The sequence below is a fragment of the Bos grunniens genome, chromosome 28 (assembly GCF_055505025.1).
Source record: "Bos grunniens cultivar Pamir isolate PY7600 chromosome 28, Bosgru_T2T1.0, whole genome shotgun sequence".
NCBI lineage: Eukaryota > Metazoa > Chordata > Mammalia > Artiodactyla > Bovidae > Bos > Bos grunniens.
Window position 1 is genome coordinate 26,951,588 of NC_141192.1, and position 22,211 is coordinate 26,973,798.

At 39.7% G+C, this 22,211-nt stretch overlaps 1 protein-coding gene across 2 annotated transcripts in view; it reads right to left on the minus strand.

Annotated features, from left to right (window-relative positions):
* Positions 1-10,486: 10,486 nt before the first annotated feature.
* The window catches only part of NRBF2 (nuclear receptor binding factor 2), a 29,152-nt gene continuing 17,427 nt past the window's right edge, over positions 10,487-22,211 (minus strand). The window contains exons 2-4 of one of the 2 annotated variants that reach the window (XM_086382273.1): positions 18,045-18,129; positions 13,338-13,378; positions 10,487-12,008 (exon numbers count right to left, since the gene is read on the minus strand). In XM_086382273.1, the coding sequence (XP_086238399.1) occupies positions 11,298-12,008; positions 13,338-13,378; positions 18,045-18,129 (837 nt within the window). In that variant the 3' untranslated portion in view covers positions 10,487-11,297. The remainder of the gene's footprint in view (positions 12,009-13,337; positions 13,379-18,044; positions 18,130-22,211) is intronic. The other variant, XM_086382274.1, reaches the window with a different exon arrangement.

The following is a 22,211-nucleotide window of genomic DNA, read 5'->3' on the forward strand; positions in this document are numbered from 1 at the left end:
AGCCTGATCAAGCCTGGCAGTGAAGTCAGGGACATACTAACTTGCCTTCTAGCCCCTTTCCTGGACACATTAGCTGAGACATCAAACATACTTTAAACAGTGACTTAAAAAATCAGTAAACTCATCTTCTAAAGGAGCAGAGGGGTTGGAGCTGCTTCTAGGACTGCCATTTTAAGAGGTGAATATCACAAATCCCCATGGAAGATAGAGTTCAATAGACACCTTCCAGGGTGTGTCACAGGCAAGGGAGAGTAGTCTCCTCCCCTATTCTGTGGTTAACACCTGGAGACACTGATCGCGTGAGGTGCTTTTCTTAATCAGCTTAAACTTCAGGCAGCCTAAGATGTCCAGTGGTTCCTTTGGAAATTAGTAACCGTATATAGCATATATGGGAACTTTTCACCAAAATTTTCTAATAAATGTAACATTATTTCAGAAACAAATGTTGAACAAAACTATGTTAGCAAACTTTTTCCAGATGGAAAGGGAAAAAGCCAGCCTACAACATTTCCACCTTATAACCTTTTACTAAAGGAGACAGAATCCCATTATAGCCAATTCCAAAATCATAGCACCGTGCAAAAAGTCCCATAAAAACCATGGGACTGACAGGGGTGGGGGGAATAGAATGTGGGCATAACATTAACCACCTTTATCAGCACTACATTTTTAAAAGGCAGTAGTGGTCTTACCTGTGTTAAGTGTTTAAGAGACAGATTAACACTGCAGGTATGGCACTCTACCTTGAAGGCCGGAGGCTGGCTTTGGAAGCGGGCATCAGAAGCATTGCAGCTCGTGATGGATGCTGTCAAGTGGTAGGAGGAGGTTAGCTGAAACTAGAGGAGACGTTTTAGCGCCAGATGGAGACAGGCGTGGCTCAATGCCATGGTGAGAGTTCAGGTGCCACCCTCTTCAGTATGGTTTTCCTGCAGTCAGAATTCCCACTTAAGCAAACATTATGTTCAAATTGTTCCCTATATATTAATCATGCTTGGGTAAATCTGCATTTTTGAAACAGCTGAAGTGACTGTACAACAAAAGATGATTCGAATCAAAGCTTTCAAAATCCAGTGAAGCTACAGAATTTCAGAAACAAATTCTAGGACTAATATTAAAAAAGCTGAAACATCTGTTAATGGGTTATCATGTGACTTGGTCACCCTGTCACACACCCTCCCTGAGGAGAGATTAAAGTTGCAATGTTAAGCCCACTTAATTGAGCCTGGTGACATATGGTTATGTGTTCTAAAAAAAAAATATACAAGCTCCAGAAATTACAACCTAGAGTCAGGGATCCATCCTGGTTAGTGGATCTCAGAGGCACTATGTAGGATCACGTATGGCACTTGAGTTAGGGAGTCCACATTTTGGTCTTGGCATTCCATTCACATCTTTTCAACCAATTATCAGTTCCATTACTGTCTAAACTCTGGGGGAAAGGGTTTAATTAAAAGGTAAGACAGGGATGAACACTAAGTCATCCTGAAATTACTCGCTTTTTAAAACCACAGGAATTAAAAAGTTGCATCATCTGTGTTTTTCCTGACTTACCAAGATACTCGAGTACCAACCAGTATAAAGGACTGAGGGTAGAAGGGGATGACCACTGTTGGTTCACTTCCCACAAGTCTTTCTTTTGTATTATTCTGCTTCACAGAGCATAGATCATGTGTTATATAAAAACTGGTATTATGTTAGTTGGGGAAAACCAAACAGTATGTAATCCTAAATATTTCTAGTAGCTTTATAAGCCCACAAATAGATTTACTGCTTACTATATTTTACTATTACTGAGCTGTGTTCCCTGATGACTCAGTGGGCAAAGATTCTACCTGGTGACTGGTTCGAGTCCTAGGTCTGGGAAATCCCCTGGAGAGCATGGCAACCCACTCTAGTTTCCTTGCCTGGAGAATCCCCATGGACAGAGGAGCTCGGTGTGCTGTGGTCCAAAGGGTAGCAAAGTCAGACACAACCATGCAACCGAACACAACCATGGAAAGGCACTGCTGTTTTTGAGCTGGGCTGAAAAATTACTCCAAAGTCCAAGTCCCTGTCTTGAACTGTGATCCTATTCATTCTTTTGCCAGTTTTGCACCAAATGAGTCTATGTTTAAAAATTTTTTTAATTCAAGTACTATATTCAACCTGAAAGACCAAAGCAAATGTCCTTCTAGAATTTACCACAAGACTCAAAGTATTGGTTATTTAAATAAAGTTGGTCTATGACCCTATTACTGCCTCTACACAACTTTTAGTTTTTATTCACCCTGAAACTAAAGAATTTCACAGCAGTGATTAGCATTATTTCAGATACCTGGGCCCTTCCCCAAACACAGGCATTTTCTCTTAAGAACAGGGAAATAATATGATCTGAAGCTAATAAAAAAACCTGTTGGTAGCAACGGAGGCCCTGGGACTTGGTAATACTCTCAGTACCAAGATTTATTTGGAGAATCAACTTCCCAGAAGATAGGCCTGAAAGTCATCTGGCTCCTCAAATCTCTACAGCCTCCCTTTCCTAACCTCTGTCAAAACTGTCATTTACCTCTGGAAACCCCTGATGAGGTCATTAAGTATCTAAACTGTCCTGTATCCTTTTTTTCCCTGGACTTGTTGGCCTTCAAGACAATCTCATTTGTATCTTGAGTCCACCTCTCATCCTTCTGCCATACTGAGAAAACACCACCTGTTTTTACCCCCCAATTTAGTGTCTACCACACAAAGGACCTTAACAACTGGCCCCAGCTTACCAGGACCCTTTTGGCTACCGAGCAAATCCTAGCCTTGAAAACATAACCCAAGTATTTTCCATTCCTCAAGACCAGGACCTGACCCTGGCCCCTCACTCCTAGGAAATGAGCGAGGACAATCCATATGAGCTGCCCAATATATCCTCATGTCTTGCCATGACCTCATTCTGACCAAGATTACTCAGTTCCTCCTCTCCATTTCTTACTGTATGCCTTTGTTCTTGACCTAGGAAGCCATCTCATCTCCTGACCACATCAGTACTTTCATGAAGGCAATATTTATAATTCTATAGTACTAGTGGACGGTGGTATTCACTAAATATCTGCTGCCTGTATTCATATCGCACACCTTTAACTTTTTTTGGCTTATTCATAAAGGCAAAACCATTCTTCACAGAATGATTTACTAGACACCAACTAATGATTTTGTGTTCATCTGCAACCCACCACACACTCCCAAGAGAACAAGAATCAAAGTTTCTCACCATCCACTAGATGGCACCGTTGGTCAGTGGTGCTTAGGACAGGCTTCCAGCTGGGACAAGATGGACAAATCCTGAGAGACACTTGCCAGTCATTCTGGCAGAGATCTTCAATTAGGATACACTAGGATTATGACAAAACATGATAAAGATTACTGTGTAGAATGATTCAGTAAATAATAATAGATGTTATTATCATCACAGGTCACATCTTTTCAAATAGGTTGTAAATACACCCTGTAGCAGACTGCCTCACTCTGGTGTGTGTTCATCTTTTGAAACAACAAAACTTCAATCACAACTCCTCAAAGACAAAAAAGGAAACCACAGAAAGTGGACATTACGATTTCTACAAGTGATTTTAAGGAAGAGCTCACCTTTCAGTGGGTGGTCTCCAACTTCTTGGAGAACAGTAGCTGGGGTGCAGTGGGAGAGTATACGCCTGAGAGAAACCTGAATGGCCAGGCCGCTGGGCCATGATAGGAAAATTACAACAACCCGAGCGCGGCCCAGGAAAAGTGGCACAGGACTGCTAGTCTAGACTCTTCTCTTGGCTCTGCTGCCAATCTGGTATACAAGTCTACGTAACTCCTTCAGGGCCTCAATTTCTTTTAGAAAATAGGTCTTAAAGATTCTAAAAATTTTAACATCACATAAAAAATGGTTCCAGCCAAAGCATTCTTAAGAAAAAGAACAAAGCCAAAAGGTATCATGCTCCCTGACTTCTGAACTACACTGCAAAACTACAGTAATTGAAATGGTAGAGTACTGCACAGAAACAGAAATGCAACAAAACAGCCCAGAAACCAACTCATAAACACACACGGCCAACCAAGCTCCTCAGTAGTGCTGCTGGGAAAACTGGACAGTTCACTGTAAAAGGATGAAATTAGAACATTCCCTAACATAAACGTAAACTCAAAAGGGATCAGATCAGATCAGTCGCTCAGTCGTGTCCAACTCTGCGACCCCATGAGTTACAGCATGCCAGGCCTCCCTGTCCATTACCAACTCCCGGAGTTCACTCAGACCCACGTCCATCGAGTCAGTGATCGAGTCAGGATGAGATGGCCATCCAGCCATCTCATCCTCTGTCGTCCCCTTCTTCTCCTGCCCCCAATCCCTCCCAGCATCAGAGTCTTTTCCAATGAGTCAACTCTTCACATGAGGTGGCCAAAGTACTAGAGTTTCAGTTTTAGCATCATTCCTTCCAAAGAAATCCCAGGGCTGATCTCCTTTAGAATGGACTGGTTGGATCTCCTTGCAGTCCAGGGGACTCTCAAGAGTCTTCTCCAACACCACAGTTCAAAAGCATCAATTCTTCGGCGCTCAGCCTTCTTCACAGTCCAACTCTCACATCCATACATGACCACAGGAAAAACCACAGCCTTGACTAGACGAACCTTTGTTGGCAAAGTAATGTCTCTGCTTTTGAATATGCTATCTAGGTTGGTCATAACTTTCCTTCCAAGGAGTAAGCGGCTTTTAATTTCATGGCTGCAATCACCATCTGTAGTGATTTTGGAGCCCAGAAAAATAAAGTCTGACACTGTTTCCACTGTTTCCCCATCTATTTCCCATGAAGTGATGGGACCAGATGCCATGATCTTCATTTTCTGAATGTTGAGCTTTAAGCCAACTTTTTCACTCTCCACTTTCACTTTCATCAAGAGGCTTTTGAGTTCCTCTTCACTTTCTGCCATAAGGGTGGTGTCATCTGCATATCTGAGGTGATTGATATTTCTCCCGGCAATCTTGATTCCAGCTTGTGTTTCTTCCAGTCCAGCGTTTCTCATGATGTACTCTGCATATAAGTTAAATAAACAGGGTGACAATATACAGCCTTGACGAACTCCTTTTCCTATTTGGAACCAGTCTGTTGTTCCATGTCCAGTTCTAACTGTTGCTTCCTGACCTGCATACAAATTTCTCAAGAGGCAGATCAGGTGGTCTGGTGCTCCCATCTCTTTCAGAATTTTCCACAGTTGATTGTGATCCACACAGTCAAAGGCTTTGGCATAGTCAATAAAGCAGAAATAGATGTTTTTCTGGAACTCTCTTGCTTTTTCCATGATCCAGCAGATGTTGGCAATTTGATCTCTGGTTCCTCTGCCTTTTCTAAAACCAGCTTGAACACCAGGAAGTTCACGGTTCACACATTGCTGAATCCTGGCTTGGAGAATTTTGAGCATTACTAGCGTGTGAGATGAGTGCAATTGTGCGGTAGTTTGAGCATTCTTTGGCATTGCCTTTCTTTAGGATTGGAATGAAAACTGACCTTTTCCAGTCCTGTGGCCACTGCTGAGTTTTCCAAATTTGCTGGCATATTGGGTGCAGCACTTTGACAGCATCATCTTTCAGGATTTGGAATAGCTCAACTGGAATTCCATCACCTCCACTAGCTTTGTTCGTAGTGATGCTTTCCAAGGCCCACTTGACTTCACATTCCAGGATATCTGGCTCTAGGTCAGTGATCAAACCATCGTGACTATCTGGGTTGTGAAGATCTTTTTTTGTACAGTTCTTCTGTGTATTCTTGCCATCTCTTCTTAGTATCTTCTGCTTCTGTTAGGTCCATACCATTTCTGTCCTTTATCGAGCCCATCTTTGCATGAAATGCTCCTTTGGTATCTCTGATTTTCTTCGAGATCTCTAGTCTTTCCCATTCTGTTGTTTTCCTCTATTTCTTTGCATTGATCGCTGAAGAAGGCTTTCTTATCTCTTCTTGCTGTTCTTTGGAACTCTGCATTCAGATGTTTATATCTTTCCTTTTTTCCTTTGCTTTTCGCTTCTCTTCTTTCCACAGCTATTTGTAAGGCCACCCCAGACAGCCATTTTGCTCTTTTGCATTTCTTTTCCATGGGGATGGTCTTGATCCCTGTCTTCTGTACAATGTCACGAACCTCAGTCCATAGTTCATCAGGCACTCTATCAATCAGATCTAGTCCCTTGATAAAAGACCTTAATGTTTAGACCAGAAATCGTAAAACTTTTAGAAGAAAACAGGCAGAACACTCTTCAGTATAAATCACTTTTTTTTTTAATCTGTCTCCTCAGGAAAAGGAAACAAAGGCAAAAGTAAACAAATGAGACCAAATTAAACAAAAGTTCTTGTCCAGCAAAGGAAACCACTGACACACAAACCTACTGAATAGAAAATACTTGTGTTATGACTAACATAGTTAGTATCTGAACTATATAAACAGCTCATTAATTAAACGTGGACAGTAAATTTAAAAAGACATTTTTCCAAAGACAGATGGCCAACAGACACATGAAAAGAAAAGATGCTCAACATTGCTAGTCAGAGAAATGCAAATCAAAACCACGAGATATGACCTCAGACCTGTCAGTATGGCTGTAAAATGTAATATTACTTGGCCAGAAGAAAGAATAAAAATTCTTCCATTTGCATTAATGGACCAGATGGACCAGTAGGGTATTATGCTTAGTGAAATACATCAGAAGGACAAATCCTGTATATTATCACCTTAAAAGATGATTATAACAAAAAGGGACTCACAGATAATAGAAGACAAACTACTTACTGGGACATGGAAGTGTGGAGGGCCAAGACTGGGATTCGGGGTTAAGAGGTACAAAGTACTGTGAATAAATAAGCTGCAAGGATATATTCAACAGGGAATACAGCTGAAATTTTAATTTTAAATGGAGTCAAATTTATAAAAATAACAAATCACTATATGTACACCTGAAAACTAATACTGTAAAACCCAACTACAATTTTTTTTGTTTCAGATAGCATTTATTTAATACCTAATGCATGCATCATACTATTCTTTTTTTTGTAGATTTTTTAAAATTTTTATTTTATTTTTAAACTTTACAATATTGTATTAGTTTTGCCAAATATCGAAATGAATCTGCCACAGGCATACATGTGTTCCCCATCCCGAACCCTTCACCCTCCTCCCTCCCCTCCCCTCCCTCTGGGTTGTCACAGTGCACCAGCCCCAAGCATCCAGTATTGTGCATCAAACCTGGACTGGCGACTCGTTTCATACATGATATTATACATGTTTCAATGCTATTTTCCCAAATCTCCCCACCCTCTCCCTCTCCCACAGAGTCCATAAGACTGATCTATACATCGCAGAGTGAAGTAAGCCAGAAAGAAAAACACCAATACAGTATACTAACATATATATGGAATTTAGAAAGACGGAAACAATAACCCTGTGTACGAGACAGCAAAAGAGACACCAACTACAATTTTTTAAAGTGTTAAAAGCAGAAAGCGCTTTAATGTTTTGAATTAACTTATCTAGAGACAAAATATTTTCATTATTTCAATAACCTTCTGTTAAGACACTAGGGATAGACAATGGCTTCAAGAATGATTTTGAAAGTATCTTATTTCCTCATAAGCATGGTTTCTGAATTCAGTATGGATTTACCTGTGGTTACCATGACATTATACCAAGACTGTTACTACATACTCACTTTCTGAAAGAAATGTTTTTGTTGACATTCTGTGAAAAGCTAAGAGTAAGAATTTAGGACTGCTTTCTAATGCCCAGATAGTTATCTGGGTTCAGAAGCAGAGGCCACCACTGAGTAAGGAAGGACAAGTCTACTCCACTTCCAGTACATGCATAATTCAGTTTCATTTAGTGGAAGAAAGCTTTCCTTAAATCCCTTTAAGGGCCTTAAGCTACAGAGAGAGAAGAGAGCACCTACAAACCCCGGCTAGGAGATGGGCCACGTGCCTTGTGGAATAGTGTTTTAAGCACCCACTCTGATAGCTCAGTTGGTAAAGAATCTGCCTGCAATGCAGGAGACCCTGGTTTGATTCCTGGGTTGGGAAGATCTCCTGGAGAAAGGAAAGGCTACCCACTCCAGTATTCTGGCCTGGAGAATTCCATGGACTGTGTAGTCCATGGGGTAGCAAAGAGTCAGACACCACTGGGCGACTTTCACTCACTCCATGGAGACACTGTTAGGTTGCTACGAATGTACCAAGTCATCTGGTCAAAAGGCATATACTGGGTTGGCCAAAAAATTCCTTTGGTTTTTAAGTATAAATAAAAGACACGTTTTTTGTTTTCACCAAGAACTTTATTGAACAGGGTTAATCACCATTTTGTTCCACTACTTCTGCCAATTTTCAGGCAACTTCATAATCCCATCTTCCCAGTACTTTATCCTTTTAAGCGAAGCAAACTGTTCCAGGTACCTTAACAGTCTTCCAGGGAATTGACATTTTTTTCCATTAAGAGAATTTTGTAAAGACCCAAATACTGGAAATCCGAAGGTGCAGTGTCTGGTGAGTACAGCGGATGAATTGGAACTTCCCAGTCAAGCTGTCACAGTTTTGCCTGATCATCAAAGAAACGTGATCTTGCACTATCCTGATGGCAGATGATGCACCGTCTGTTGAGTGATTCCAGCACTATTTGTCGAGTGCTACTTTCCTTTGGTCTAACTGGGAGCAGTATGCGTGTTGGAATTGTTTGCTTTTCCAGAGGAGCTCATAATAGAGGACTCCCTTCCAATCCCACCATATCTACATCACCACTTCTTTAGATGAAGACTGGCCTGAATTAAGTGTGGTTGGTGGTGGTTCATTTCACTTGCCCCATGATCTCTTCTGTTTTACCTCATGGTACAGTATCCACTTTTCATCACCTGTCACATTGCCCATTTCTGTTCTAAAAATGAATGTTTTCATTACATTTAAGTAGAGAATCGTGAGAAGTACGGTCAAGGTTTTTTTTGCTTAACTTATGTAGAACTCAAACATCAAAGGGAATAACGTAATCAAACTGGTGCAGCTGATTTTCAAATTTGAGTTGGGTATTTTGAAATATGTTGGCTATTTCCTGCATAGTATAATGGTGATTGTTCTCAATGTCTCGATTTGATCGCTATCAACTTCAACTGGTCTATCCGACTGTGGAGAATCGTTCAGCAAGAAATCGCCGACTTCACAAACCTCTTTTGACACATTCTATCAGTCAGAACACCTCCATACACTGCACAAATCTTTTTCTGTATTTCAGTTGCATTTTTCTCTCTTTTGAAATAAAGCACAATACGTTGAAAATATTTTCTTCCATTCTCAATATTAAAATTGCTACACAAAAATTCACCAATTTTGACAACTTTTTAAAAATGCACACTGATGTACAGTTGTCACAATACAATCTAACAAAACTGTTCTGAGTGAAGTTAAAGATAACTAAGTGCTACCAGAACCAGCTTATGGAAAAAATGAATGAACCTTTTGGCCAACCCAATACATTCTACGGATAGACTCAAATACAAAACCTAAAAACAAGATGAAACAGGAGTACTAAAACGTGAATAAATGCTTCAAAGACAATGGAAAAGTAACGTTCGTCTATTTTAACATGTATGCTAGTGGAAATGCACAGAACAGGGTCTTGTGGAATACATGTCAAACTGCTGACCAGGGAAGGGAGATGGTAGAGGAAGAAAGGGAGGGTGTCTTACGAAGTGTTCACATCAAAACATAACATCTCATTTTTAAAAGTAAAACAGATAGGCTATAACAGTGTCATTATTGGCACAATCTTTCAAATCTCAACTTTTATAAGGATGGTTAGGCAGGCAAAGTATTCCGAGTCTAGGATACTACAACACTGAGATGGACAACCAACAGAGAATAGAACTCTTTTCCTATTTTAAGAAGCTAAGTTTATTTTTGGTTTCATCTGCACCAAGATGAGACACAGGAAAAAGGGACTTCTGCATGGTCACTTCATCTCCTCGGCCTTCTGCTGGTGTCATCACTAGACATGTGAGCCCAACCCTATCCCCTCAGCCCAGTTGTCCCCATTCCCTCAGGAGATGCCGTTCATCCGTATTTTTGCCTCTCCCCCAAGATAAACCAAGTGTATGCCTTAAACACACCCGGTGGCTTATACCCTCATGTTTCACTTACACCTTCCTCTTCTCCCCACTCCTGGAACATCACTGGACTCTGCAGAGAGGAGAGGATCCAAGCAGCACTTCGCTACCTCTGCTCTGCGCTGGAGCACGGCTGCCTCCAGCCTGAACACTGTCCCTGCGTGCCAGCCCACGAAGGCTGGGTACATACAGGCTCAGCGACTTCCTTGTTCTCTTCCACCATAGCTGTAGAGGTAGCTGACTACAAAACATGAAGAAAATCTCTAACGTACCAAAGTAATTGTTTGACAGAATGTCTTCAAATTCATGTTCAAAATTTCCAACACAGAAGCTGAACAAAACTTGCTTTTAACAAAGGTATAAAATACAATTACTTTATTGATTTATTACAATCAAATACTGCCGACTAGCATTACTTCCACTCGTGCATCATTAAAAACAAAAGGATATTTCCTTGATATTTTCAAATGATGCATTACACAATAAACAAAAAAAGTTAGAACTTAAAATGCACCCTGATTAATAATGTAAACTGGTAATTTTAAAAAAAAAAGCATAACTAATAATTTGGTTCCTTTCTTCATAAATGGAAATTTAAATATTTCTCCTGATAGTCTTGAGGTTATCATTATGTTACGAGTAGTGCAAAGTGTGGCACACAGTTTCTTCTAGAAAGGTGTGTCTTACACACCTCATTAGACAAAGGAAATGTGCATAACGATGCATACAGTCAATGCATGATAGAAAGCACGTTTCAAATACAAGGCAGCCCCTCAGGCAACCATATTATTTAGGTTTTGCATTATCATTTATGGCATTACAGATTAATTACACATAACATACTTTTATAAATTTTAACCCTGAAGATAAAAATAATTGTTGCTTGAAAAAAATTATTCCAGGTAGCCATTTGGTTTGTATCAGGAGAGAATGAACCTCCAACAGTTTCGTATCTGCCAAGTCTGGAATCATTAACTGGAGTCAGTACATCAGACGCGCGACATGCTCCGCAGTGGCTGTGCCAAGTCCTGTCAATGCCTCTTCTCTGCAGTGTGCCTGGCGCAGCACCTCCGGGACTACCCTTGCACGCGGCTTTCCCTTTTTCATTTTTGCTGGATTATCTGTATTACCATATTATTTCCTCTCTTTACCTCTTCTATGGCCTTTCATTTTAATTATTCATAAATCCTTTCAGAAAATCCTCAGAGAGCTCCATGAGGGGAAGTTCTGGAGATGGGAAATCCAAGGGAGGAAGATTGGGTATTGGAATATCCTTGGCTTTCCCAGTGTTTGAGGCAAACTTCTGCCAGGTTGAAGAGGCTGCTGCAGTTTCTGAATGTGGTGGCAAGCTCCATAACTCTGACTTTTCTACAAAATCAGCATCTACATCAAGCTCCTTTTCTATTGGGCCTTTTAGAAGTCTGGCCTTTTCCGCCTTTAGCTGTTTATTCTCTCTCCGTAATCTTTCATTCTCAGCCACGAGGAATTCCACATGCCTCTTCAAATCTGCAATTTTGGTGGCCTGCTCCTCTATAATTGTTTTATCATCTTTTGGGGCTTTGCTTCCAATGCATGGCTCTGTTGGCTCCCTCTTCTGCTGAAGTAAAAATAGTAGTGTGTCTGGATCCCTGTCAAAGACCCCCTGAATTTCAGGCAAGTGTTTCTCTGTAGAAGGGCTGTACTTCTGAGACAGCAGGGGACTCTGGCTGTCTGCATCCTCAGCGGAGGGTCTGTGAGATGCCTGAAGTTGGGCAGCTGCATCCTTGTCTGTGCTCTGCTGGGCTTTCAGTCTCTCCTCCCGCTTTGCCCTCTTCCATCTCTCCTGGATGAGGAGGAGCTGTTTCATGTGGCTATCCCTTTGCAGTTCCAGTGATAAGTGAGCCTATTACACAGAAAGAAAAGTATAATTTAACATTTTTTTAAAGTCTCTTTAGTAATATCCAGTAAATGGTATTCTAGTATTTTCCTTTCTGAATAAGCCAGTATCACCTGAATTTTCAAAATTTATAAAATTTTTAAAATTTATACTATGTTTGCAATAGAACGCCAAACATTTTCCAAAATAATAGTCTTTCTAGGTAAGCTACCATCTTTATTCATAAGCAAAACACTGTTCAAGAAGTCAGAGTAAGTCCTATTCCAATTCCAAATCAACACACTGAATCGTACCTTTTTTGAATGTGCCTCAGCCCTCTGCAATGATATTTGTACTCAGCTTAAAATCAGAAAATTTCCAGTTTGGACTCCTATTCTACAACTAAAGTCTTTCTATCAACAAGGGTTCAATGCACTATCTGTATTACACTGTTAACACAAGCAGTTCTGGACAGTCAAAAGGAAGTACACAGAATGGATCACAGCTTCTACAGAATTGCTATTTTTCCCCTGTCACTGAGATCCCCTCAGATCTCCTTAAGTCAATTAAAGATTTACCAAATAACTCCTCTGTATCTGCCACTTTTATTATGAGGAAATCACCTTTGGTTGAAGATTCAGCTTTTATAAAGGCATTTTAAAACCCTAGGCAGGCCCTCCACAAACACAAAAGACAATGTAAAGCCCCTGGTGAAATAAAAGCGCCAGAAGCGCTTTGGAGTTCAGGAAAAGACAGGTTTGGATTTAAATGATCTTTGACAAGCAAAGGAAAGGCCAACTGGTTTCCCCTTGGCTAGGCCAGCTTGCTTACTGTGAGCTAAATATCAGAAAAGGCATTAAGTGGGGTCTCTAAAAGACACACATGGCAATCCAAAGTCTATGAGAAAACCCTAGGAAAAAAAGGACAAGCAGTTTCTGCATGCCATCAGCAGCAATTTAGTTTTAATTTTTATTTCATATTGGAGTATAGTTGACTTACAAAGTTGTATTAGTCTCAGGTGTACAGTAAAGTGAATCATTACAAACATACATCTATCTACTCTTCTAGATTCTTTTCCCAGACGGGTCATTATAATAGAGTATTGAGTAGAGGTCCCTGTGCTGTGAAGTAGGTCTTTGTTGATTATGTATTTTATATATAGTAGTGTGTGTATGTCAATTCATTTAGTTTTCATTTCCTTTCTGAAAAACTAATCTCTTCCCCAATTTATGTATTTTTGACTGTAGTGTTTGGGGAGGAGCCATGTTTCCCTTCAAGAACTTTATTTTATACACAATTCAAGTCTCCACAAGAAAACCTTTCTAACCCTTGTTGGAAATATTAAAAGTGTCTTACCTGCTCAGACTGTGTTAGCTTCATGGCTTCAGAAAGATATGCTGGTTAAAAAAAAAAAAAAAAAGGCACATTAATATATGTCATCATTTTGTTATTAAAAGATCAAAGTACGAGTTTTAATACTCTTCCTATGACAAAGAGAACTGGTTTTAGAAGCAATTCTGCTACACAGTTATCCTATTCCTGAAAAGGATTTTTAAAAAAAGGATTCTTAACTTCCCCAAAAAGGAGATCAGTGGTAATCAAATGGAGATATCCCATACTTCACCTGGAGGAGCTGGTTCTTTTAAATCACTGTAGATTTCACAGTTAAGGAAGTAAAGATGACATAATCAGAAAAACAATTAAGGAAGATTAAAATTATATAAAAACCTATCAAAATCCTATTATGCTCATAGAAATATCAAGATACTGACTATCAATTACTTTTTACCCACGTGAATACCTAGACCATCATTTTTGCCTCCTACAAAACTATTTTATTGAATTGTTTCTAAGTTATATCATCAGCCTACCATGAATTTGGTAGTTCAAAGTCCGAAGAACTCACTGATCTTTATAATAAATAAGCAGCTGCAGGCAGTATTATGAAGTTTATGAAAACAAGCTAACTGCTGGAAACCATGGAGCCATGTTTCCCTTCAAGAGCTCATGATGCATTTGGGAACTAGACTCCCAGCCCTTTCCCATTTTATTTTTCTGTGGAGTTTATATTTTGTTGTATTCCTCTGAAAGCCCTGTTATAGCTTGTCTGGAACAAGATGGAGTATAAATGACAAGTATTACTAGCAACAGTAAAAATAACAAGTAGTAACGGGCTTCCCTCGTGGCTCAGAGGTTAAAGCGTCTACCTGGAATGAGGGAGACCTGGGTTCGATCCCTGGGTCTGGAAGATTCCCTGGAGAAGGAAATGGCAACCCACTCCAGTACTCTTGCCTGGAGGGAGGAGCCTGGCAGGCTACAGTCCATGGGGTCGCAAAGAGTCAGACACGAGTGAGCAACTTCACTTTCACTTTTAGTATTAGTAACAAGTTGTGTCCAATTAATCCTCATTTTTTATCTCTTCCTCACTATAAACTTTTTGGCATCTCTCACACATTAAGCTCCTTCTTGCCTTTTTGCTGACACTACAGGCACTGCTTTCTGTCTACTCTTAATCCAAATATTTTAATGATTTTCTAAGTTTGTGACTTGGAACTACTGTCTGCCAGGTTCTATCAGTCTTTAAGGCAGACTAACTGGGTGCTCCCTCTCCATCAGAAAACAGAGTTGGTTATATAGCCTTTGTTCCATCCATATTAAATTTTTTTTCCTCAACCTTCTTTTACTCCTATATTAAGTCTGTTAACTGCATATAGACCATTTCTTTTCCTTTTCATGTTTAAGTCTGTTGAGACATTCTATTTCTTACTGTGAAAGTGTGGATAAATTTCCCTAGACATCCCTCCCATTCCCTCTGCATACATCTGTCTCCCTGTATGAACTACAGTTTGCTTCACATTCAGTTTCTTAAAAAATGAAAGTTTCACAAAACTATGCTTAACCCAAATGGAATACCTCCTTCTGTAGACTCCTGAAACTATAACATGACAGAAGACACCCAAGGACACTGAGTTCCCAAAGAGCAGAGAACTCAACAAGACTCACACTGTCATTTAAAAGATTTACCCAATGTCATTTTACAATCTGAGCCTTTAAAAGTTACTTTAAAAGAAAAAAAAATTATTAAAAAAACAATTTAATTGGAGGATAATGACAACATTGTGGTGGTGGTTTTTAATCTGTTTGCATGGTAGTGAATTTGCTCCACAGCCACAACAGGAACGAGTGCCCACCATGACAAAAATGTCAGTAGAGAATACTCATCTCAGAAAATCTAACAATGTGGTTAAACTCCTTCCTTCAATCATGATACAAGGCTAATATTTAAATACTAAGTAGATGATGAGGAAAAGGAATTAAGAATATCTGAAGAATTACTTTTTAATAACATCTACTACTATTCTATCATGAATCTGTTGAGCTGCCACAGCCTATCTGCACACACACAGCACTGACTCTGCACACACACAGCACAGCACTGAATGCACACACACACAATACTGATTCTGCACACAGAGCACTGACTCTGCACACACACAGCACTGACTCTGCACACATAGCACAGCACTGACTCTAAACAACAAAGACTGACATGCTGCGAATCATTTTTGTGACACCACAGTCGCAGAAGGTTCAGGTCAAGATGTATTTTCAAGTACATATAAACACACACACTCAATTCTGTTCATCTTCCGAAAAGTTCACTTTGACTTCTAAACATTGTTAATGGCTGTTACTAACTTCCCATTTAAGCTTTTGCCCTTTTTGCTGTCTGTGAAAGAAAAGAAATCCACTTAGAGACTGGACTGCATAAGACTGACAAGAGAGAGTTACAGCAACCCAGTTACAGCTGCTAATCAAGGATTAAAGCAAGAGAGTCCTCTAACAGTGGTGAATTCTTGGTAGTTTACAGCTTAACTTTTTTTTCAATATAGGGTGGTAAAAATAAGTACACCTCCTCTTCCCTACCCCCTGTCAGATTGAAGGTGGCTTTTTCTTTCTGAGTTTGGTATGTCAGCTGATCAAGTAACCTCTACACACCCACAAGGCACGATCAGAACACTACCATGCAGAGGATCTGAGTCCTTAGCGCTGTAGTCTCAGGGTCTCCTCTGCTCTTCAAATGAGGCCCCTTCTTCTGCTAGTGAATTCTCTCACTTCAGGCTTTTGTTTCCAACATTCCTCAGATGACGACCTTCCCCTGTTGTGTCTCTAACATGATTTCCAAACACTCAGCTGCTTACTCTCAGGATATATTTACATCCACACCTCCCAAAACAGCTCTGTTCAAGCCTAGATGTTAAGTCAATTTAGAAAACACTGAGTTCATTCTATCCACATTAATTCTCAAACTAGCATTACATTCACAACTCTAACTCTGAAACACAACACAAGGCTATTTTCAAACAAGTCTAAACTCCAAATCAAATCGGCTGGCTGGGATTAAGTAACCACACTTAAAGTTGTACCTCCAAAATTAGAGCTAATGAAATCCAACAAACTGCCTTTATCCTTCCACCCCTGAGAAAGTCACAGAATTTAGATAAAGAGAAAGGGGGAGAGGTGTTTAAAGCCCAGCATTAATTTTAAGTCTTCCAATGAAGACAGGAATATAGACTAGGAATGAAAGAAACTTCCCTCCCAAGCAGGAAGGGAAGATCCCACGTGCTGCTGAGCACCTAAGCCTGCAAGCCACAACGACTGAGCCCAGGTTGAGCATGCAGCTACTGAAGCCCATGTGCCTTCGACCCCGTGCTCTGCGACAGGAGAAGCCGCCACCACGAGAAGCTGGGGCACCGCAACAAGGACCCAGGACAGCCAAAAATAAAATTAATAAATAAACCTTAAAAAAAACACTTTTATACCTTTTATATACTCAGAATATCCTACCAATCAGAGACACTGCTTTGGGAAAGCAACTGTTCTCCTTTCTTGATGCAAGTAATAAATCCTTCGTTCTCTGGGGGAAAAAAAGAATATTCTACCAATCAACACACAATCCATGCTGTGAGGCATGGCCAAGTAGTGATAATAATAAATTAAAAACCACAAAGATTCATGGGATACATACAATGTGCTCAGCCCTACAGCTGAAGGATACACTTCAGTGGCAAAACTAACTCTTCAAAAGTAAGGCTTGAAATTTTGTCTCAAAATTACTGACTTGTAGGCAAAAATCACTGACATAGAAGGACTTTTCTAAACCAGTCTCCACTGTACTGTCTATATTTCAGCAGTGAGGCAACATAGGAGAAGATTCTGCTGGGAAAAAACAGGACACTGATTATGTCACTGACCTCAGGGAAAGGAGTGCCTTTCTCCAGCAGGAAGACTACAGGGCCCACTCAAAGAACGGTGGCCACGCCGATTCTGGATGTACCACTCCCACTCCTAAGCTTTTAGGCTTGTTACTCGGCTAACAGAAACCAGTCTGTACAAAACAGACCCTGGAGAGCTATTTCTGAGTTCAACATACACTAACTTTTATGACTGGGATAAAATAAGGTGTTTGAAAGGAATCCAGTAATTCTAAATGTCACACCTAAAAGGTCATCAGCGGCATGATACTATAGGCATGAATGTATAGATGAAACATTCAGAAGGGAAGCTAAAGAAAAACCACAGGAAAGGGTTTTGATGTGTTTTCCATTATCAGCACCTTAGGAAACAGAAACTCAGTGAAAATTAATTGGCTGGAATTAAATTAGTTATTAATTCCAGAACCCAAAATGGCTAAATATTTGAAATCCAAACTCCTCTATAACAACTAAGATGAACCAACAGACACTTACTGCAATCACTTCTGTCTCTGGGGAATCTTCCAGCTCAGAAAGTCGTGTCCAGGAATCATTTACCAATAAGGCATATCCAATTTCCATGACTTAGAAAGACCAGGCTAAGAGGAGCTGGAAAATCTAACACACTCACTTGAAAAATATTCCAAGCTGTGTTACAGTGGGTCGGGAGTCAGTGTGCTACATATGCAGGGCAATAACACATCACTACTCTTGTGACTTTCATCCTAAATACTGTGTTGAGAGAGAACTGGAAAAAAGAAACTGCCCAGCAGTTTCAGACTCAGTACTACTTAAAAAGAATACTCACCTGCAGCCTTTTTGTGACAAGAAATAGCCTCTTCGTATTTCCCTGCAGCTAACAAACGATCTGCTCGTCTGCTCTGTTGATGGGCCTAGAAGACAAACATTCCTGAGTTCTTTACTTTTAAAAAAAAAACAACTTTTAAGACAGTGATGCTGTTTGTTGCCACATGTGCCAAACCATTACAACTCTATCTGAAACTGGGGAAATCTAATGTGTAGTATCTGAAAGGCCTGGTAACTTCTTTCAACTCTACTAATAAACTATCAAGGTTAATACCAGGCACTAACTCCTTCAAGGTGCTCACATTCATCAGAGATTAACCAAGAGTTAAAATCAGATTGTTACTCAAAATGTATACTTTCTTGTTTTTTAACTCATTCTTCCTTTTCAACATTAAAGTTACTATTTACATTTTAAAGATAAAAAATTCGTACATTATACAGTTGAGGAATTAATGATACCAATATTCAATGTTATGGTGGCTATTTTTTCAGGTACAACTCACCTAAACAACAAACTCAGAAGTACTGAACGCATATGGTTTAACTAAGTAGTCACTTGTCTCCTTTCATCTGTGTTACATTTAAGAATTATTACAATTCTGTGAAATGTGTTTCATCTCTTACAAAAGGAGCTCCCTAGACTCATAGCAGTCACATATCTTACATTAAGTTATATAGTTAGCAGGCAAGGAGAAAGAAATGGAAGTCTTCCAACTAGGCTAATGTCTTCCTCACTAACAAACACAGATAATTTAACAAAGCTAGTCAAAGTGAAAAAAGCACTATACACGTATGTTCATAGCAGCATTATTCACAGTAGTCAAAAAGAGGAAGTAACCTAAGCACCAATAGAAAAATGAACAAAATGTGGTATATATGTACAGTGTGAAATCAGCCTGAAGAGAGTGGAAGCTGACACATGCTGTAACATGGATGAACTTTAAGGACTTTAAGCTAATAATGAAATATAACATGAGCCACTTAAAAGAAAAATACTGTATGATCCCACTTATGAGGTATCTGTGCTCAGTCTTTCAGTCATGTCTTGACTCTTTGGGACCCCATGGACTGTAGCCCACCAGGCTCCTCTGTCCATGGGATTCTCCAGGCAAGAAGAGTACTGGAGTGGGCTGCCATGCCCTTCTCCAGGGATCCTCCGGCCCAGGGATTGAACCCTCATTTCCTGTGTCGCCAGGCTGATTCTTTACCACTGAGATATCTCAGAAGCCCAGAGACATATCTAAAGTAGTCAAATTCATAAAACCTGAAAGTAGAATGGTGGATGCCAGAGACCGGGGGAAAGAAAGGTGGGACGTTCTCATTCAATGGGTGTAGTTTCATTTTTACAAGATGAAAAAGTTCTGGACATCTGCTGCACAAAAATGTGAATATTCTTAACACTACTTAACTACATTTAAAAATTATAGACGGCAAATATGGGAGATCCCTGATGGTCTAGTGGTTAGGAATAAATGCTTTCACTCCCATGGCCCAGGTTCAATCCCTGGTCAGGGAACTGAGATCCCAAAAGCCACACAGTATAGTCAAAAATTTTTGTAATAAAAAAAAAAAATCAAGAGATGGAAAATTGTATGTTCTCTGTGCTTTACCTTAGTGTTTTTAACAGCAAAAATCAAATCTGTGTTAGGTGTAAAATGATTCACCTTGAATGCTTTTCAAAAAATGTGCCACTGATGCCTCATAAAAACATTTCAGAGGATCACTTTTGTAACTGAGATTAGAAATATTCTGAGCATGCTTACAAATCATGCTCAGTGGAAAACAGGTGAAGACAAAAGCAGGGCACAGCACACTTCTAGCAATGCATGCTGTCTACATTTCTCCTGTTTCTATTTTAGTAAGGAAGAAGTAACACTTAGAAACAAGATTATTCATCCAATTTTTTCAGAGGCTTCTTACTCTTCAAACAGTAAACAAACTTTTTCTCTAAGTTTTAATTCTTTCCTAAAAAAGGCGGGTGGGGGTGGGGTGGGGGGGGACAAGAAATGACTAGGGGCTGAAAATAATTTCAACCATGCAGGCTTGGACTGAAGAAAAAACACATGTTCTGAACACAGGAATATTAGATAGTATCCAGAAATGATAGAGATCTTTGGGAAGAGAACGTACATGATGAAGAAAACTAAGTTACAACATGATTTCTCCAAGAAATGTATTCTGAGTATAGCTAAAACAAGTGACACTCCGGTTCTAGGTAGGGGGGGAAATGAAAGAATCAGTACATGCCTTTACCTTTGTAGGCTTTGAAAGAAGCCCTCTAGAAGAGACAGTGTCCTCTGAAATCCAAAAGTACTTTCTCATCAGGATGGCACAGTGTAGGCAAAGCCCTACCAAGACCCTGAGGCACTGGCCCAAGTCCTCACGCTCCCATTAAAACCAGCCAAATTATCTGGGCTTTCAGGGTCTGCTTCCTCACTTGTAAAATGATGGAGTTAGACCACATCTGTGCTTCTCAAGTTTTAACTGAATCTGAATCCCTTGTGGAATACATGTAGACTCTTCTTCAGTAGGGCCTCAGATTCCACCAGTAAAGCTAGACCCACAGGTTCCCAGACGCACTTGAGAAGCAGGGATGAGATGCTCTCTGGGGTTACCTCATTCTAACGCTGTGTCATTCATTAGTTTCTGTCCAATGACATCAATCCCTTTCTACCTTGGACCATATTTATGAAGCTCCCTAGTTAAACTTCAAGTTTCACAATAAGAGAATATTTTTTCTTTCTCATATCCTTTTTCATTATGGTTTATTGCAGGATGCTGAATACTTCCCTGTGTTATACAGTTGGTCCTTGTTGGTTATCTTCTTTATATACTAGAGGCCATGTCTGCTAATCCCAAGTTGCCCCCACCCCATTTCCCCTTTGCTAACCGTAAGTTTTCTGTGAGACTGTTTCCGTTTCACAGAAAAGTTTGTTTGTGTCATATTTTTTAATACCACATATAAGTGACCTCTTATGGTATTTCTCTTTCTCTAACTTACTTCACTTGTTATGATAACCTCCAGGCCCATCCATATTGCTACAAATGGCATTATTTCATTTGTTTGTGGCTGAGTAATATTCCATGTGTATATATGACAACACCTTTATCCACTCACCTCTCCATGAACCTGTTTCCATGTGTGGGGTACTGTAACAGTGCTGCTATGAAAACAGGTGTGCATGTATCTTTTTAAATTGGAGTTGTGTCTGGATACACGCACAGGAGTGAGACCGCTGGATCATATGTATAGCTATTTTTAGTTTAAGGAACTCCAACACTGTTTTTCACAGCAGCTGTACCAACTTACATTCCCACCAACAGTGTAGAATTCCTTTTCCCACACTCTCTCCAGTATTTTTAATTTGTAGAATTTTTTTTAATGATGGTCATTCTGACTGATGTGAGGTGGTATCTCATTGTAGTTTTGATTTGAATTTCTCTAATAATTAGTAATGTTGAACATCTTTTCATGTGCCTACTGGCCATCTGTATATCTTCTTTGAAGAAATGTCTATTTGGGTCTTCTGCCTATTTTTAATTGAGTTGTTTGGTTTTTTGTTATGAGCTATTAGAATATTTTGGAAATTAAGCCCTTGTCAGTCACATAGCTTGCAAATATTTTCTCCCATTCTGTAGGCTTTTTGTTTATGGCTTCCTTTCCAATGCAAAGCTTGTAAATTTGATTAGGTCCCATTTGTTTATTTCTGCTTTTATTTCTATTGCCTTGGGAGACTACCCTAGGAAAACACTGCCATGATTTATGTCAGAGAATGTTTTGCCTATGTTCTTTTCTAGGAGTTTAATGTTGTCATGTCAAGTGTTCAAGCCATTTTGAGTTTATTTCTGTCTATGGTATGAAATAAACTTTTTTTTTCATTTCAAAACCAGAGAAACCAAAAGTTCTCAAGTTGTAAGACCAGGACCTCATGGCTCTTCCAACTCCCCTAAAACTTCTCCATGTAAAATGCAATCTCTGATCACTCTGCCAATTCAGGAGTTACATCTCATTTTAAAACGCACACCTACTCTAGTTATCTGGCCCATGAGCAATCAAATTCCCTATTAAAATACAGGTCCTACACCAAATTCGTGTTAGACACTCAGCAAATGCTGACTGTTGAGGTTTTCAAATCTCAGCTTGAGCATTTATTAGACACTGGAACTT